At 34.4% G+C, this 20,869-nt stretch overlaps 2 protein-coding genes and 1 long non-coding RNA gene across 5 annotated transcripts in view; 1 reads left to right on the top strand and 2 right to left on the bottom strand.

Moving 5' to 3' along the window:
• LOC109046848 (collagen alpha-1(IX) chain-like) overlaps positions 1–15,938 on the bottom strand; it is a 34,372-nt gene extending 18,434 nt beyond the window's left edge. Inside the window, exons 1-7 of the mRNA XM_042777165.1 lie at positions 15,685–15,938; positions 10,665–10,747; positions 7,413–7,484; positions 6,082–6,211; positions 2,826–3,222; positions 1,191–1,271; positions 102–119 (exon numbers count right to left, since the gene is read on the bottom strand). Of these exons, the coding sequence (XP_042633099.1) occupies positions 102–119; positions 1,191–1,271; positions 2,826–3,222; positions 6,082–6,211; positions 7,413–7,484; positions 10,665–10,747; positions 15,685–15,710 (807 nt within the window). The 5' untranslated portion in view covers positions 15,711–15,938. The remainder of the gene's footprint in view (positions 1–101; positions 120–1,190; positions 1,272–2,825; positions 3,223–6,081; positions 6,212–7,412; positions 7,485–10,664; positions 10,748–15,684) is intronic.
• A 3,171-nt stretch (positions 15,939–19,109) lies between these two features.
• Positions 19,110–20,869, top strand: part of LOC109112029 (protein FAM135B-like) — a 48,118-nt gene continuing 46,358 nt past the window's right edge. For both annotated transcript variants that reach the window (XR_006162614.1, XM_042776259.1), the window contains exon 1: positions 19,110–19,361. The gene's annotated coding sequence lies outside the window, so the exon portion shown is untranslated. The remainder of the gene's footprint in view (positions 19,362–20,869) is intronic.
• Positions 19,356–20,869, bottom strand: part of LOC122148777 — an 8,878-nt gene continuing 7,364 nt past the window's right edge. For both annotated transcript variants that reach the window (XR_006162615.1, XR_006162616.1), the window contains exon 3: positions 19,356–20,593. This is a non-coding gene — a long non-coding RNA (uncharacterized LOC122148777). The remainder of the gene's footprint in view (positions 20,594–20,869) is intronic.

Here is a 20,869-nt window from a genome sequence, read left to right as displayed (position 1 = left end):
AATGAGTCAATTCAGCAACAAAGCATTAAAGTAGATTATTTGCTTAAATAATAATTTATTAATTGATTAAAAAAAGAAAAAAAAGGGAAAACATCAAATACCTCAGCATTGGCATACATCTGAAGAAGCAAGAGAGAGAGAGAAGTAAGATTATTGCAGAGTTAGTGAAAATGAAACCCCTTCACCAAAAAGAGAAAGCACACCTGTAGATGGCGCCACAACATGCGGCCTACGATACCGCCCCGCCGGCCAACTCATCAAAAAACAAAGCAAATGCATGAACGTTCACATTAATGCCAAATGTTTAATGGCAAAGTCAGATGTTATGAGGTCTTTTGAAGAAACTAGCTTTTCCAGACTGCCATAGCAATAATCTATCAATATTTTTTTAGGCCATACCTTGGTTATGCAGCACATATATTAGAATAATACTGTTGATTATTTATGCAGAATTGTAAATAAAGTTTTAACTTGTACAATTATATTTGCCATTTCATGCTAAAAAACTGATTAAAGGGATAGTTCACCCAGAAACGAAAATTCAGTCCTTGTATGGTTTTATTTATTTTTTTTTTCTTTTTTTTTTCTGTTAAGCACAAAAGATGATATTTTGAAGAATGTTGACAACCAAACTGTTAGCTATTAAATTACAAAATGGGTTTTGGGGGTGCTGTGGAAGTCAATGGCTATACTTTTAACTGTTCGGTTACCAGCATTCTTCAATCAATCTTCTTTTTTAACCAAACAGTTGATGGTAGCCATTGCATTCCATGGTATGGAGAAAAAAAATTAAAATAAACTATGGAAGTCAACGGCTACCATAAAATTTTTGGTTACCAACATTCTTCAAAACATCCTCTACCGTGTTCAATAGAAGAAAGAAATGCATACAGGTTTGGCGGCTCAACTCGAGAGTGAGTAAATGATGACTGAAATTTCATTTTTGGGTGAACTATCGCTTTAAACCAGCCTAAGGTGGTTTTATGATCTTAGGTTGCAAGGTTTGATAGTTTTAGAGGAGTTTTGAGTGCTTGCTGATAAGGGTAGGAGACCAACAAACCACTTTTCAGTCTTTTAGCAGGTAACTGACCTGATTGTTCCATATTTAAGTGGTTAAGCACAACAAAAAAGACTCTGATTGGTCAGCTTCTTATTTAAGACAAAACAGGAAGTGATAAAAGCTCAGTTACCTCCGACAGAGGAAGTTCGGTACAGCTCTCTCTCTGAGCTCTCTTTGGGTCACAGTGAATCAGCATCCACTGCAACTCAAACTGAAAAAACACAAAACAATCTAGTTATTTCTTTATTAGTTTTTATGATTTCCATTTAACAGAATTAGGTTTTCACTTTTCATTGTAAGATATGACTGACAGCACTATCAGACTTATTTTTATCTGTCCTTTGGACAGGAAGTGACAAGGTGCTGAGGTCCTACAATCTGGCAGTTATGCTGACAGACTGACATATCAGTGTGACAGTTACACAGACTGACAGTCAAATTTATCACAGGTAGAGACTGTAACAGGATGTGATGGATTTGATAGGTGCAGGGTGACAGTAACATTCATCAAATACAGTAGAGATCCACTGCAAAACCCAAGCAAAAAATTAAATGAACCCTTCCAAAACTTAAATGTTAGAAAGAATGAACCCTTCCAAAGAAAGAATTAACCCTTACAAAATTTCAATCTTAGAAAAAAACTAATACTTCCAAGGAAAGAATTAACCCGTACAAAACTTCAATCTTAGAAAAAACTAATACTTCGAAAGAAAGAATCAACCCTTACAAAACTTCAATCTTAGAAAAAAAAAACTAATACTTTCAAAAAAGAATTAACCCTTACAAATCTTCAATCTTAGAAAAAAACGAATACTTCGAAAGAAAGAAATACCCTTACAAAACTTCAATCTTAGGAAAAAAACTAAAACTTCCAAAGAAAGAATTAACCCTTTCAAAACTTCATTCTTAGACAAAAAACCTAATACTTTTTAAAGAAAAAAATAACCCTTAAAAAACAACAATATAAAAAAAAAATACCTAAAAATAAAAAATAAACAATTAACCAACACAAAACTTCAATCTTAGAAAAAAAAAACTAATACTTTCAAAGAATTAACCCTTTCAAAACTTCATTCTTAGAAAAAATAATACTTCCAAATAAAGAATTAACCCTTATTAAAGTTCAATCTTAGAAAAAAAAACTAATACTTCCAAAGAAAAAATTAACCCTTAAAAAACTTCAATCTTAGAAAAAAAAAAAAAAAAAAAAAAACTAATACTTTCAAAAAAGAATTAACCCTTACAAAACTTCAATCTTGGAAAAAAACTAAAACTTCCAAAGAAAAAATTAACCCCTTACAAAACTTCAATCTTAGAATAAAACTAATACTTCCAAAGAAAGAACTGACCCTTACAAAACTTGAATCTTGGAAAAAAACTAATACTTCCAAAGAAAGAATTAACCCTTACAAAACTTCAGTCTTAGAAAAAAACTAATAGTTCCAAAGAAAGAATTAACCTTGCCAAAGAAACAATAAACCCTTCAAAAAATTCAATCTTAGAAAGAATTAACCCCATCAAAAACATCAATATTAGAAATAACTAAAGTTTACATTTTAAACATATCTGTTAAAAGCATACTATTCACATCGTAATGGATAATTATTATTAATAACTAACTAATTTAATAAATAGCCATTTTACACAATTTACATGCAAATCTTTTTCATTCATATTAAAGGTTTTATATGTAAAACCTTTTAGAGCACCTTTAGGAAAGTTAAATATATCAGTAAATATTGAAGGATGAACTGGTGACTCTCACCACTACAGAGGTGTTGGGATCAGAATCCAGTCTTCCGATCAGAGTGTCTCCCTCCGTGCTGACATAGCCTTTCCTCTTGATGGGTTTCTGGTCAACCGGTTGACAGTCCACGTACAGCGTCACCAGCTCCTTCTCCACACCAATCATCACTTTGTGCCATTTAGTGTTGAAGAGGACAGAAAGGCCTGGGAAGGTGACGGTCTGCACGTCTCCTTCCATAGTGGTGAGGAAGAACTCCAGGGCCTGCTGGTCTCCATTCAGGCGCATACCTGCCTGCTTCAAACCGTCTTCATCCACCACCTGCCAGATGTTCCACACCCTGTTGATGGTGTTCTTGATCATGCGGAAGGTGGTCATGAAGGAGTACTCATCCGGAAAACCTCTTGGAAAATTCAGCCTGGTGGGCAGCAAATATGGATATATGTTGAATATATGTTTTTACTTTAAAGTATATGGCTGGGTGGTAATGAAAGTGATAAAATAAAATAAAATAAAATAAAATAAAATAAAATAAAATATATAATGATTGAAATAAATACAAGATAAAATAAAATAAAAATAAAATAAAAATTTACATTTAATATATAATGAATTCACACAGAAAAATAAATACAAGATAAAATAAATATAAAAATAAAATAAATCAATTTGGAATGTCTGAAATGATTTTAAAAAAAACAAAAAAAAAAACAAAAAAATCTTAACTAACTTGACCTGGCCACGAAAAATTCCAAATACAACACAAAGAGTAAGTGCTAGGCGTACTTTACAAATGATCCTAAAAGTGGCAGGTTTCTGGACAAGTTTGGGGCAGTGTGAACATGATAGTTATTTTTCATAAAATTCTAAATCCAACAGGCAACTTGTTGGTGTTTGTTGGCGTTTCTCTGTGTAATGTGAATTGGCCTTTAAGAACATTCTAGTGATGAAAAAACAAGGTTCTGAAACCTGTTTTAAATTGTATACATATTTTAATATTAATGATTATTGAGTTATGGTCTGTGACCAGGTGGTTTTAGTGAAACTAAAATAAACTAAAATTAATAGTGCAAAATAAAATAATAAAGAGTGCAATAAAATATACAAATAAATGAAATGGTTAATTTGTTACAATCATTCTAGTGATTAATTTCAAATAAGAAAAAAACTGCCTATTTTAGTAACTAGTAGCAAGTAAAATTGTGAAGCATTTCTCAAGAATTGCAAGAATTTCTCAAAAATGCAATGTAAAATTTTACACTATATTGTAGCATTGACAGGTTTCTTAAACAAAGTACTTCTGCAAATTCATAATGAAGTTACTATCTTGTCACGAAGCACATCTTTTTATAAAATGGATCTATTACCGGTAAGAATAGTAATTCACCTCCATTACTGTCTGATCATCAAGGGAATAGCCCTGCATTATACACAGAGCAGATTGGCTTCAAGTTGCTCTGAGATTAAACTATGAATGTCAAACAGATCAGAGCCAAGTCCACTTTCATCTTCAAAGCCTGTGTGTTGTCCATGAGTTATTTCAAAGGGACGGTGCTGGCTTTCACTGCACTGTGTTTAAGAATCAGAGGCCGGGCTATAGGCAGTGACTGAACACCACAGCATCTGAGAATCAATTATCTTGCCTGGTTTTACACGCAACGCACCCTCTCTGGGCTTGACCCGTGTGGCGTTTTAACAGGCAGAGGCGCTCTGTGGGAGATGTTCTTACAAATGAAGCTACAGCAGCCTTTAAGCAGCTTGTAAATGGATCAAGGCAAGGCCATAAATATGGAGTTTCCTGTTAGCTAGTAAAATAAATGAGGGCCACTGTTTGGAATAATCTCTGTCTCAAGAGGTTTTTTTCTCCCCTTCCATTTGTAAGCCATGCTCTCCCAAATAGATATAAGCACTTCAAAGACTCAGAGTCCATTTCATAATTTGCTGGGTAATATCAGTTAGATAACAATTTCCTTTTGTTACAGCACATTTGGACTTTATTAATAGAGATTAGCGTTATCCTTGTCTTTCATGTTCTTGTTTGTTTTACAAAGCTGCATCCCCAGTGTCACATTAAAACTATTTAAACTGTAACACATTTTCTTTCAATTGCATTAAATATGTCCACAGTTAAGTGTCTGAAAACATTACATTCAGTTCACACTTATAGTTAAGCCAAAAATTTCAATTTGAAATGAAAAAGCAGCATGTATTGTAAGAAACAAATCAATGATATAGGCATTTTAACTTAAATATAAATATAAAATATGAATCCAAAACCCATAATAACGCTTCCTTCAGTGAAAAAGTCCATCCCCTGTTGTCCTCTCAAATCAAAAGCCACTGTTATATCAGTTTAGAACTGACTAGGACTGTTTTCATTTGTAAACGGTGCTTGACCTGCATATTTCTCTCCTGATTCAGATGAGATGACTTTTTCACTGGAGAAAACAATATTATGGATAGATGACTCTTTAGCACTTTAGCTGGAAGCAATGATTTGAAGTGTCTTGATGATGTATTTGTTTCTTACAGGCACAGCTTTTTGCTTCACAAGACATTAATAGATGGACTGGAGTGGCGTGGATTACTTGTGGATTATTATGATGTTTTTATCAGCTGTTTGGACTCTCATTCTGACGGCACCCATTCACTGCAGAGGATCTATTGGTGAGCAAGTGATGTAATGTTATATTTCTCCAAATCAGCAATTTTTTTATTTTTGTGTGAACTATTCCTTTAAGTATATGAAGTGAAAGTGACATGTAGCCAAGTATGGTGTCCCATACTCAGAATTTGTGCTTTTAACCCATCCAGGTGCACACACACACACACCCGAGAGTAGTGAACACAACTTTGTTCCTCAAATGACAAACATTTTACTAGGCCAGAGAAACAGAGCAAAAAAAAAAAAAAATTGTACAACCAAGCTGAAACGTGACAATATATGTCAGCGAGACTGATTGTATGGGTTGTCTGGGTATGCAGCGTTCTGCTCGAGCGGATCTGCATGGGTTCAGACAAGTCAGTTTTTGCATTATTAGAAGCTGTTCAGAGCCTGATAACACCTGTCTCTGACCTGTAATAATGTAACACCTGAAACAAATTCCATGTATGTCAACAAAGTTATGCGTGTGTGACATTTCTAGCTTTAGATCATGTAGTGCACTGATGCACATAAGATGTAAGTGAAGTTTTATGATGTTGTAGGTGTGTTTCGTACCATTTAAACATAAACTATAGCTGTATAGTTTGGTGAGCAGTCAAGTTTATTGGTTACCTGGTTGGGATCTGGAAGTTGGCCTCTCGGTCGAGTCTGTATGCCACCTGGAGGGGTGTGGATCCTTCTACCTTTCTGACGCCCCTCATGGGGATGACATCCAACTGAAACTGTGTGATCAGATCAAACCCTGCCACACATAAATACACACTTTAAATACTCAAAAATCCTAAAGCAGCAATAAAGGAATTTCTATTACAAGGTAGAGTCAATTCTGATCAAATAAGTATTCTTTGTGCACACTGCATATAATTTGTTTTTCCAGATAAGATCTTTAGGACTGTATACAGTGTCATTTTGTAAGATAGACAGTTCAGACTGTCCAAATCTGAATCTAAATGTTGCTGTTTAGACAAACAAAAAAAGTCAAAATATCAGATTTATTTTATTTATTTTTTCTAATATATAAAATAAATCTGATATTTTTTCCTAATAATATCTGGAACAAAATCTTCTTAAAAGTCTGTCTTAAAGCCTAAAATCTAAAAAAATAAATAAATCAAAAATAAAATCTTTTTTTTTTTATTGTCTACCCAGTAAAATGCAATTTACAATAAATCTTATTTGATTCTGATTATATGTGAGAAATTCATGCAATAACTGATTTAAACCAAAATTAATACGCATTTATGCACATATCCTATCCAAAAACATGCAGTAGGTCTCTTTACATCTGTTTACTTAATTGCATTTGAACTTGCTTACTCCCTGTTTCCAGTCTGTGCACAGAGCAGCACATGTTTGAGATTTGAGGTTGCACCCTCCGCATTATTTGTTAAAAGCCAGTCGCAACCAATTAAGATCTTGCTGAGCTAGTAGTGTTTCCACTGCAGAAACTGGCTGGTCAGAGACCAAAGTTTTATTTGCCTCATTTGAGATCTAAAGATGTCTTAAAACAAGGCCACTATCAGCTTCAGCATCTTTACCTAATAAAACAAACAGTGTTGTGCTGCATACAGAAAACTACTATTTATAGGTAAACAATGATTGAATGAAGATTGTTTTTAAAGAAAATAATGCATAAACTATAGTGTTCAAATATCTATACTAAAATAAAAGAGAAGTGACCTATTTTACATAAACAATTATTTAAAAAAAAAGTGATATGTGTACTATATATATATACTGTATATGCACAATTATTTATACCATGCAATTTGTATAAAAACTCCTATAAACAAAATACTTCACTCACACAAAACATAAAAACAAAACACATTATTTATACCATGCAATTTGTATAAAACATGCAATCCTCAAAAGTCTGTACTTCTTGCACACATATGATGAAAACAGTTCACATTATGTTTTTCAGAGTGGCTCAGTTTTACCTGGAAGGTCATCTTGTCCATTCTTCATTGTTGGGCACACCGTTTCGCCATCTAATCTGTTCAGATCAAGCTCTGAAAAATTCATAAGTGACATGAGTGTCACTTCTGCAGTGACAGATCACCAGAGAATAGGCTCAGATTGTAAAAGAGGTGACATTCACCCAACTCATAACAGAAGTTATGAGTTGCAAATTGTACCACAAACACATACTGTATCTTTTACAACATAATAACAACAACAATAATAATAATTTTTCATAAATTTTAGTAGTATTTCAGATTTAATTATAAAATGATAAATAAATATTATATTTGGATTATAATTAAATTAAATATACATAAATAATTTTTAGATATTAAAATATACATTTATATAAAAGCTTGAAATAATGACAAGCATAGTTAGAATAGAGATAGCATACAGCAAATTAGATATTTTTAATTACTACAAGGAAAACTATTGAAAAGAACTTTTCACATTTATCTGCATATTACTATTTTCTTTATGTTAATGAAATGCCATTCAGCACACTCAATCTACTGTATATGAGGGAGTCATAATCAGTGGCAGCATAATTTGAAGGCCATACAGTATGTGCACGGCTGAGTATAAGACGTGATAAATGTCATAATTACAGTGAGGAAGTATTTTGTGGAATTATGGATGTACTGTAAGTGTACATGTGTGGGCCTGCAGGACAGCTTTCAGAAGGTCAGACTGACAGTCATCTGTGCTCATTTGTATTAATCTAATGTAAGTGCACAATGGGAAAACAAATGTGACACTCCATCCATCACAAGGACAGTTTCCTCCCATGAACATTAGTTCCTATGATGGAGAACATCAGCTCTTATTCCTTTCAATAGTTTGCCATTTGACACTCTGATGCACCCAAAAATAACCCGAGAAGGGACTTTAGCTATCGTTTTTGCACTGTTTTTCATATACATGAATTGTCTATTAAAGAAAAACTAAAAAAATCAAGTCAGTGTTATTTTAGTACATCTGATAGATTTTAATTTCACTTATATATAAAATAATTAAAATGATAGTTTTTGTTTAATATTTTGAATTACATTTTTTGTTATATTTTCATTTTAGTTAAAGCTTTAGTAATTTTGTTGTGTGTTTTTGCCATTCGTATTAGGTAATTAAATGTCTAAATAGTTTTTCTTTGGTTTTAATTTGTTCACTTTTTTTTCTTTTTTTTAAATAACAACAACAAACTGTTAAAATAAACGGAAAAAGAGAAATGATGCCCTGAAATACATAGAATAATTTTATTTAATGCTTATTTTAAGTAATAAAAATCTAATGAGTAATATATATATATATATATATATATATTTAAATAAATAATAAAAATAAAACATGACTACTCAAAATGCTTCTTTTTTTAAATAACAACAACAAAATTAAATAAATAATAAAAATAAAACATGACTACTCAAAATGCTTCCAAAATGTTCAAAGGTTTACTAAAACTTAAGATTTATTTTATTTATTTATTTATTTATTTATTTATTTATTTATTTATTTATTCATTCATTCATTTTTACTTTTAATCACTCCATAATTAACACAATCCCCTAAAGCCCTCATTTATAAATGAACCATGATATTACCATGTATTTCAAATGATATTTTTATGTATTTCAAAAGTACCATAGGAATTTTTTTTTTATTTTTTTATTTTTTGGCTCTGTGAGTCAAAAGAGGCCAAAACTGCAGTGCAGGAAATCATTAAATAACCATCGGGAGAATGTGGAGGGGCTTGATCAGCTGACGCAGCACTTTACACAGGTAAAGTATGAACAGACACACTGACATCTGGAACTTCTCGAAAGCCTGAAATAAACAGGCACTTGCGAGAGGTACCAGAGTAAAAAAGGCATTCTCCTGAGTTTTTACAGTGCTGTTTATCTGGGCACAGAGAGTGCTTTAAACCCTCATATCCTCTTGTGTCATTTTAAAACCACCCATTAGCGTAAATGAGGGACTAAGCCGAGACTGAAGCCACAGTGTTCGTGCAGTCGCTTACACACACGTTTGTACAAGCTGGTAGACATGTACAGTGATTCAGTGAGGACCACACACTGATGTCAAAACAAAACAACTGTAAAGGTCACATGACAGGGGTTAAATCACTAGAGATAGGTTGGTTAGGTGCTGTATTGTTATCGCTAGTCACTATATTTGACAGATTTATCCAAGTATATCAAGAGTCGTGGTACTATTTTTAAGTCAAATAAAAAGTATATTCGTCATCATTTGGGTTTATTTAAACACTCCTTTGTGCTTTATTAGCGTTCAGTAAAATACAGACATAATCAAGTGATGTATGTAATTAAAGGAATAGTGTAAAAATGAAAATTTGTTGAAATAGTCTCACTGTCAGGTCATCAAAGATGTAGATGAGTTTATTTTTTCATCTGAACAGATTTGGAGAAATTTAGCATTACATCACTTGTTCACCAATGGATCCTCTGCAGTGAATAGGTGCCGTCAGAAAAAAAAAAAAAACATATAAAAACATCACAATAATCCACAAGTAATCCACACCACTCCAGTCCATCAATTAATGTCTTGTGAAAAGCTGAGTGTTTGTAAAAAACAAATCCATCGATACATTAACTTTAAACTGTCATTTCTTATAGTCCTCAACCCATAATATTGCTTTCTCCAGTGAAAGTGTCATCTCATCTAAATCAGGAGAGAAATATGTTTACACTGTTAACAAGCAAAAGCTGTCCAAAACAGTTCTAAACAAATTTGTCAGTGGATCTTGATGTGAAAGGACAACAGGAGATAGACTTTTTCCACTGGAGGAAGCATTATTATGGATTATGGATTTGCATTTTGGCCAGAAGCAACAGTTTGAAGTTAAAAGATGTTAACCGATGAATGTGTGGATTACTTGTGGTTTATAGTGATGTTTTTATCAGATGTTTGGACTCTTATTCTGACGACACCCATTCACTGCAAAGGATCCACTGGTGAGCATGTAATGTAATGCTAAATTTCTCCAAATCTGTTCTGATGAAGAAATAAACTCATCTACATCTTGGACGGTGTTCTTGAATCCTCATATCCATATGAGATGCATTATTGCCTGACAAACCACAACAATGATTGAAAAACAGGAAAGAGAAATGCATTATGGAATGAGTAGATCTGCAATTGCATTTTAAGACTAGTTTACATCTCTGGGACACATGAAACAACAAACATTCTTTTAAAAAGATACTCACGAGTGAGAGCTGGTGCACAGAGCAACACGAAGACAATCAAACGTGTTAAACATCCTGCAAACATCCGTCGCCAGACCCAGCTCCTGCCAGAGACAGACATCATTTAGACTCACAAAACATCATCATATAGAACAAACACAGGTTGCCAAATATTCAGCACTGAGAAAGAAATAATGCAAAAGATGAACATGTAAAACTATCATTTTGAATATCGCCGAGACTTGTCTAGGAAAGGTTCAACTTTGAAAGGTTTGACTTTGATTTTCACAAAAATATTAAGCAGCACTTTATAATAATCAGAAATGTTTTTTTGAGCAGCAAATCAGCATATTATAATGATTTCTGAAGGATCATGTGACACTGAAGAATGGAGTGATGATGCTTTGCGTCACAGGAATAAATTTCATTTTAATATATATATTGAAGTAGAAAACTTGTTTTAATTTGAAATAATATTTCACCATATTTCTCTTTTTACTCTATTTTTAATCTAATAAATGCAGTCATGGTGAGCTTAAGAGACTTACCAACCTCTAACCTTTGAACAGTATAATGTAACAGCACTGAAAAGCACATTATTAAAGTCAGCCAGACACAGACCCTCAAGAAACCCCAGCAGCTCCTCACAGGAACAGAGCCATGCTGAGAGCGAGACAGAGACACTGAGCCACCTGTCCACTCTAGCATTCTTATGTGTGTGTGTTGTTTTAAATTGGCTAGAGAGGCACAGGCCAGAGTCGCGAAGATACTGTGCTACAGTAATGATGAGTCATTCTCTTGGGTCAGAGGTACAGACACACAATATGCACCATCTATCCAGAGCATTACACACACACCTAACCCTATCACTCCATTACCCATCCCTCCGTCCATAGGACACATACAGAGTCATTCCACTGACTGGACTTATGGTGAGTATGTGACTTTTTGCAAATATTATGCATAAAATATCCTGCTACCTGACAGATTTCTGAAGCAGATGCCCAGAGAATACGCAGCAGTCTCTGTGACAGCACAAACGAATCGGCCTACACATGTGTTGGCAAGCTCTCTGCCTGTCAGTCATTATGTGTTTAAGTTTGCTGACAATAATTCATTAAAAATATCTGCCAAAAAAGAATGATAGAGACATCAGAACTTGTCTGATCTAATCTCATGGATGTGATTAGGCAGACATCAAGATCTGAATAACAACTTTGAGTCAATAATAACTTAAATTTCAGTCTGTTTCTCACACAAAGCTACTGTATATTGTATGACTTAATGTACTAACTCTATCTTACAGGTTTGGAACAGCATTACGTACTGTTCAAACATTTGGGGCAAAAACAGTAATATTGTGAAATATTATTACAATTTAAAATAACTGTTTTCTGTTTAAATATATTATAAAATGTAATTTATTCCTGTGTTGTCAAAGCTGAATTTTCAGCATAATTACCCCAGTCTTCAGTGTCACATGATCCTTCAGAAATCATTCTAATATGCTTATTCTTATAATTATTAACGTTGAAAACAGTTGTGCTGCTTAATATTTTTTTTTTTTTTTTTGTGGAAACCATGATACTTTTTTTCCCCAGGATTCTTAAAATGATCAAAAGAACAGCATTTGATACAGAAATCTTTTGTAACACTAAACGTCTTTACTGTCAGTTGTGTTCAAGTTGTTGCATTTTTACTGAATAAAAATATTAATTTCTTTAAACAAAACAAAACCCAAACTTTTGAATGGGATAAAATGCACTTATATATACATACAGTATGTAATGCAACTCACACACACCCTGTCAGGACTGTTAAAATGATCCTCTCTCTCTCAGCGTAATCTCAATCCCTTGACAAATGGTTTTGCTTTGCAAGCAATTGTTCTATTATACAAAAATAACAGCTTGTATTTTTAATTTGCAGCCGTTGAGGCAGAAGTGTGTGCGAGGATGACAGAATAATAGCACAATACAGATAATTATGCAACTTCAGATCTGTGATTTGTCATGGTCATTAAGAGAAATAAGAGAGAGAATGTGCATATGAAGGGAAATACTCCACTATAATGTAAAAGTAGAGAGTTCTGTGTGTGTCCCTGTGTGTCACACATATGGCAGTGGCCCCCGAGCTGTGCTGGCTTTGGTGTGTAAGCCAGATTCCCTGGCAGCTTTCCTGAACACTCACAGTGTCTTAATTAAAGTATTCCCAACCTTCCCTCCCTTATATGATAGCTATGGCTCTCAAAATTGATTGTTACTGAAATTAAAATTATTCGAATTAAAAACAGATTTAAAAAAAAAAAAAAAAAAAAAAAAACATTATTAAGATTACTTTGCACTGAGACACCTATTTGTTATGATAATTTGCCACAATGCACCCAGCTCTCATAGGTGTATGTATATGTATATATATATATACACATACAGTACAGGTCAAAAGTTTGGAAACATTACTATTTTTAATGTTTTTGAAAGAAGTTTCTTCTGCTCATCAAGCCTGCATTTATTTGATCAAAAATATAGAAAAAAAATAATATTGTGATATATTATAACAATTTAAAATAATTGTTTTTAAATTTATTATACTTTAAATTATCATTTATTTCTGTGATGCAAAGCTGAATTTATAGGATCATTATCACATGATCCTTTAGAAATCATTCTAATATGATGATTCATTATCAAAGTTGGAAACAGTTCTGCTGCTTAATATTTTTTTCAGAACATGTGATACTTTTTTAGGATACTTTGATGAATAAAAAAGTAAAAAAAAAAAAAAAAGCTATGTTTTTAAAATATAAATATTTTGTAATAACAATATACACTACTGTTCAGTAATTTGGGGTCAGTAATTTTTTTTTCTTTCGTTTTTTTAAATAAAATCAATACTTTTATTCAGCAAGGATGTGTTAAATTGATAAAAAGTTATAGTAAAGAAAATATATTATTAGAATATATATTATTAGAATTTTTATTTTTATTTTTAATAAATTAATTTCTATTTAACCTTTTATTCATCAAATATATTAAAAAGCAGAACTCTTTCCAACACTCATAATAAATCAGAATATTAGAATGATTTCTAAATGATCATGTGATAGACTGGATGTTACATGTGACACTGAAGGCTGAAGTAATGATGCTGAAAATTCAGCTTTGCATCACAGGAATAAACAGTTTTTTTTTTAAAAGTATATTCAAATAGAAAACTATTATTTTAAGTTGTAATAATATTTCACAATATTACTGTTTTTTTCTGTATTTTTGATCAAATAAATGCAGGCTTGATGAGCAGAAGAGACTTCTTTCAAAAACATTAAAAATAGTAATGTTTCCAAACTTTTGACCTGTACTGTATATATATATATATATATATATATATATATATATATATATATATATATATATATATATATATATATATATATATATATATATATATATATATATATACTATATATATATATAGCAACTTACTGTATATAATTTGTAAAAGAGATTTTAATCTCAATTAGACTTCCTGGTTAAATGAAGGTAAATATATTTAAACGTAAAATAAAATGTGCAAAACATATTTCTTTCTTACAAATTTACTCCCACTATATATAAATGCAATATGGTTTTGACCATCTGATACTGCAGGTTTTGTCGGATACAGATTAGGAGGCAGGGTTATCTAAATCTTGGATTTGGTCCTGCCGACACACTCATAATCCATGCGGGGAGGAATATCTCCTCCCACTCACAGCCGTCATAAGGCACAGACGTATGAGGGAACACTCTGGAAATCACTGCTGACTGATCATATAAGAGATGTGTGATGAGTAACAGCGTAACAAATACCAAAAACTGAGGAGGAACTCTGAGTGATTTATACAACATCTGACTCCCTCAACATGAGCATCAACTTTTCCACTCATAATAATCTAGTAAATTTATCTGTGAAATTAATACACTTTCTTTCTAATTGCCCTTACAAAACGGTGGCATGCAGTAACAGATCATATGGCAATATTATGGTACTATGGTATTAAGTGCTATATGAATATGATTTGTAGATAATTGTATGGGTATACCATTTATTAATGTTCTGTGCAGGGCTCCCAAACCTTTTGACCATAGAATTTACATAATCCCCCCCACCCCCCCCCAAAAAAACTTTATACCTTTATAGAGCTTTTCACTTCCAAAAAAAAAAAATAAATAAATAAATAAACCAATTTCAATTTTATATATATATATATATACACACACACACACACACACACACACACACACACACACACACACACACACAGTATATATGCATATTAAACAGTATATATATATATATAGCTATATATATATATATATATATATATATATATATATATATATATATATATATATTATATTATATATATATGCATAACTGTAAAATTATATTTACCACGAAAAAACTAGTCTTTCACAAGATGATTAACTGGGTAGCTAACATGTGGCCTCATGTGTTCAACTTGTTCATACTGCAAACAAACACACTGAAATATGGCGCATATAATCATATTTGTGTTGGGAAGCTTGATTTCCCTGCTAGGCAACTGCTGTTTTCCTGAGCAAACCAACTGCTGTCTTTCATCCAGATGTTGAGGGAAGTTCTTCCTCAACTTTCATCTAAACTATAATTACAAAGGCGCTTAGAAGAAAAGAAAAATCTTAAATGAAAAGTCTGTGATGGAGGAAGCATTTTATCTTTATGGCACAAACAGAGAAGAACCTGCCTTGAAAACTCAAAGATAAAAACACCAATAGTATAACACAAAATGCAGTTAAGGCTCGAATTAGGTCCTAAATAAGTGTATTACACACCTAATGCACTAAACAGGGTACAGTTGTTTTAAATTCTATGCCAAATTATGTTCCTCACTGCCTGTTTTAAAAACACTCAGAGCTCAACAAAGGGTCAAAGCAACTCATCAGAGGGAAATAGTCACACCAAGGTGTTTTAAGATCTTTTCCATGTTTTTCATAAGGGTCAACAGTGTTTGAGATCTTACCTGTTCATGCTGAGGTGAGGAGCCATTTTTTCTGTCCCTCAACAGGGATGTGAGAGTCTAAATGGATGCAGAAGTTTTGTCCTTTGGCCCAGAGATGCGTCGTCCCCCTCCAGTCCTCTCCAGGGCCTCTCTGACTAAAGACGACCTGTGCAGGAGATGCCAAACTTTTGGGACACATTAAGGGTTTTTTGCAAGGGCGACCTGGCTTGGTTCCTGGCGTCTGATTGGCTGGAAGAGCTCTGAGGGGTGGTGGCAAGGCTTTTTACGACTGATGTTTAAGGGAGATGTTGAGCCTCAGGCATTACAGGCACCTTTTTTCATTTCTGCACAGGAGCTAATAACACATGTTGAGCTGCAGTAATTCTGCTAATGGGAAGCCCTACTGCAGGGAGAGCCTGTCATAAACACAGTTAGATTGTGTGTATATGATGCTGGTTAAAAAATACATTCAACGTCCCACCTGGTTGACAACCATTATTCACAAATCATACTTCTAACTGTGTGAATAAATCTGGGCTGATTGCACTAAGGTTGCATATGCAGATAGAGTAGTTGATGCAAAATCTGGGAAGGTAGTTTATTTAGATTTTTTAATACATTCAAATAAGCAATTGTGAGCATTGTTTGTCCATGCAAAACTTACTGCTATGATTTTTTTTCACTGTCTATTATAGGTAGGGTTGCAAAGGGGTGGTAAAAATTTCGTTAATTTCTGGAAACATTCCAAAAGTTCAAACAAATTCTGTAATGTTTCCGGAAATTTTCCACCTCTTTGCAACCCTTCTACTATGTATAAAACATAAACTTGCCTTGGCAACCATCATTGATTAACCAAAATGTCTCTGTATTGTAATCATTATGATCCGACTTGTAATAATCGCTTTAATGAGCTTCTGACTAAAATTAATTCATGTTAGCTAGCTGTATGATTCTATTATCTTGAACTGTTCATTTGTGAAATGAACATTACTTGGACACATTCACTTCTGATAACAGATCACTAAATTGTAATGCAGACGCATGTATTTTCTGTAAAGCTGCTTTGAAATTATGTGTATTGTGGAAGCGCTATACAAATAAATTTGAACTGAATTGAATTAACCAAAATATCTAATAAAAGAATACAAACAGAACTAAGTGTTGAAATTCCGTGGAGTTTTCTGAAGAATTCAGTGGGCGCAGGTTTCTGGTCGGAGCCACTGATGAGTAATGCTGAAGGATGTTGAGAGAAATCTGTCAGATGGGACATATTGCATAACAAACCTCAATTTTATGTCCAAAATATGGGTGTTTAAGCAATAAAAGCAGCAAAATAAATAAATAAATAAATAAAAATATAACAAATAAAATTAGAGCCGAAAAGCCGAGGGATAAGAAAAGCAGCAGCAGTGCCAATCTTCCTCAGCAAATGGTGACTAACTGTGAGGGATGTTGAGGTAAATCTAACAGATGGGAAATACTGCATGATAAACCAATAAAGCATTTGTATGTTTATATTAGATTAGTCAGACTGGTTTTTGCTTGACTGTCCTTATTGGATTATAAAGAAAAAGACTATTTAATAATAGGCGAGACACAGCAGAGACTTAAGAAATGCTCTCAAAAGAAAAGGAGATTGTAAAGTCGTTGTAAAACGCCTGTGAAGTCGATCTGTGTCGGCTTGCATGAGCTCCCTCACTATTAAGGTCTTGCCTTGCAGCTTCGCCCTCATCAGAAGAGGATTCTGGGGAAGGAAATACTAATGACATCAAAACGGGGCTATGAAAGTGACTTGCTCATAGGCATGTCAGCCACAATGACTTCTGTTACAACAAATATGATTTATACCTTATGAGATGACTTTAGGGTATCGCCGCAGGGCCCAGATAGAATCTGCATTTCATCTTACAGGATATATAATTCAACACTACCTTCATTCACTCTTTCGAAACCAGTTTTATCTGTTTTAAAAGAATAAAAGACTGTAAAAAGCACTTGAAAAAATTATAGCACCAGCTTAAAACAAAGAAATGCTGAAGCATGCATCATGTCCTCATAAAACACAGGTTCAGACTGTCATGGAACATCTGGATAGCTGGTCTTTAATTAAAGATTTTAGACACCAGAAACGTAAAGAATGTGTGAACACTGCAAAAAGACTGTGTCAGACTTTCTTCTCCTGTATAGAGAGACATAGAAGAAGCAATGCTGCTATTACATGTGTGGTGGTGACCGAGAGCATGTGTGGTCAATTAGTCCAGAATGACAGTGCCTGAGGATAGGATTGAAATAGAATACTGGCATACTGTGTATGCATATTAACATGTAAAAGGTATGTATTACGCAGTGACAAAATACTACTGTTCAGTGTAGGGTAAAATTTAAAAAAAAAAATCCTTTATCCAAAGACAGATGGGTGAAGGAGACCTGTCTGAAGTAGACACTTCCATACAATTACAAAAAAAAAAAAATTTAAAATTGCATTGAATATTACTTATGGTTAATTCTTCACACTGGTAGGTCAAGTTGCTGCAGTGCATTGTTCTGGCTGTGTACTGTGCATTTCAGCCCATGTTCTATGTATACAGAAAATGTACATATAATTTACAGCATATACTAAATATGACAAAAAGGGCAAGACAGTGCATGTAAAGTTTGCAGGACTCATGGTATTTGGTTATGCTTCTGCAATGACACTAACCTTAGTGTTTGGAGTTTCCTGTGTGCAGATAAAATCAGGAAGTTACCTGTTCAAGACCAGATGTTGCAGAGTTTACATAAGCACAGTCTGCTACTACTCAGAAATGCAGAGTTATTGTGCAACTACCCACGTAAGCTTTGAAAAACACTCCAAAGTATGTATATACTGTACTGTCTGCACCGATACAGCATCAATATTTGATCGGTACACACAGCGGGTAAGGTGACATCCACGTTCACCGGCCGAAACAGACCCGCATGCTTTTAGTGCATAGCACACACTGTGTGTTTAAACAACCAGCAGTATGAATGCAATGAATGCTGGGTAACGTAAATATGTAATCTGATTATGAATAGGTTTAACAGTTACAGGCAGGTGATCCAACCTCAAATTATAAATCTATTATTTTAGATTTGTTTATGTATTGATTGGTTGATGGTCCTGCTTAATTTTTTTACAATTAAATATCAATCCTAAGCTTAAACTGTAAGTGCAGAGGCACATTTAGTGTGTTAAACAAGAGTAAAGCTGACTTATCTCACATTAATTGACACTGATGTAAGCCTGTACGCATACTGCATCTGAAAACACAGGGCACACATCCATCCCTTATCATCATGCATCCAGCCTCAGACTCAGAGAGAGAGAGAGAGAGAGAGAGAGAGAGAGAGAGAGAGAGAGAGAGAGAGAGAGAGAGAGGCCAAGCTAGTGGCGCAGCAGCACTTAGGCAGATTGGACATCATCTCTGGAGGTGGGAGAACGCAAGCGCGCTACCGCAGCACACAGGAGCTGAATGATCACCATGGCAACAACAGCATCAGCATCAGTACCAGAAGCAGCAGCAGAAGCAGCCGTGAGCCGCTCATGCCCATGTCAACACTGAGACCTGCTCCGGCTCTCAACACACACTCCCTCCCTCTCAACTTAATGACATAGGATCAAAGCGGGAGCGCGGATCACGCCTCCGGGTCGCGCAGCAGCGTCGTCGCACAGGCAGGTAAGGTGACGGATGTTTACGCTCTTTCTCTGTTATTGTTCATCAGTGTTTGGCTCACATCGACTGTGGACATGCTTTTGATGGGTGTTTCCTAATGAATGTCTAGTCAGGTCTGGTCTTTAAGCCGCTCTTAGATGGACAGGCAGGGAAATATTCCATTATCTGGCATAAATCCCTGTTTGGAACATATTGGATGCATATTCTGCCAATGCAACATGCCAGCCATCTGGCTCCATCAGAAACGCACAGCACTGTATTTCTAAAAGACAACAACACATTTGAAGCATGTGACATTGATGATGACTTGAGCGGTACGCTGTGTGCCGGACACCATGGTTTGGAATGATTTGATTTAGGTGCATGTACACTAATTCGCTTTCTGTCTGTTAGAGGGCTACTATAGGTCAGAAAGAGTTCAATCAAAACATGAAGGAAATGTTTAGACATATGAGTCATGACAAGGATTTGCATGACGCCTTTTTGTATTATGGTGGGGAAAAATTTTGGCTTTACTTCATGTATTTGGTACAAAACTGATTGTAAACATCTCTTCTACCTCTCTGAGAGATTTCATGTAATGAGGTGTTTCTAGCAGGGCTGAACTGACAAAAACAGCCTGCTGAAGACTCAAGAAACTCCATCTTACAGGAGCTCACTGGAATTTTACTCCGAAGTTATTCTGCATTAGCCAAATTCAGGCGTTCACCTTGAATGGGACAATTTCACAAGATCAACAGATCTAAACTCTTCTAAATGCATAATCCGAGCTGAAGAACCGGAATGGCGTGTATCTGTGAAGGTCAATAAATCTGACATTCACAGCGCCGTCTTGGCAAGCCGGGCTGCGGATCTATTTTTCCAAATTACTCGTCTTGTGTAGAGGAGACTTAAGAATTCAGCTCATGGCATTTGACTCAGCCTGGCATTTTACAGGCGATGTGAAATCTGGAATAATCGGGACTGTTAATGAGCACTGTGAATAATGTAGTTGGACCGTATAAAGTGTAGATAGTGGCATTCAAGTGCAAAGTTGCTAATCCCGCAGGGGCCCAGACGCCCGTCAGTGTGTTTAACGGATGGGGCCTGGGCTTGCCGGAGGACACGAAATACCCCAGACGCTAGCGTGCTCTAACTGATGTGGTAAAACAGCAGATTTCCCCAGCAGACTTCCGTTTGGCCAGGTCTGTCAACACTGCTCCAGGCGAATTGTACAGGATGATCTTGTGGGAATGCTGGGAGAAAGAAAAACAGCCAAGTTTAGTCATTGTAGATGATCTAGATAAAAAATCAACACTTTTTTTTTTTAAGAATCATTGAATCATATAAATGATTTAAGAATAATTTATATGTTTGGCTTTAGAGGTACAGTTGAGTTATTCTGTGCCCTGTGATTTAACAACAAATCAAACCTCTGTCATCTCACCCAACTTTACCCTGTCTTTTGTTTGTATGTAGCAAAGTAGAAGCTTGTGACCTTTTGAGTTGTCACAGACAGCTTACTTGGGAAA

This window comes from Cyprinus carpio, chromosome A19 (genome assembly GCF_018340385.1).
Source record: "Cyprinus carpio isolate SPL01 chromosome A19, ASM1834038v1, whole genome shotgun sequence".
NCBI lineage: Eukaryota > Metazoa > Chordata > Actinopteri > Cypriniformes > Cyprinidae > Cyprinus > Cyprinus carpio.
This window is presented reverse-complemented; position numbering and strand designations above follow the sequence as displayed.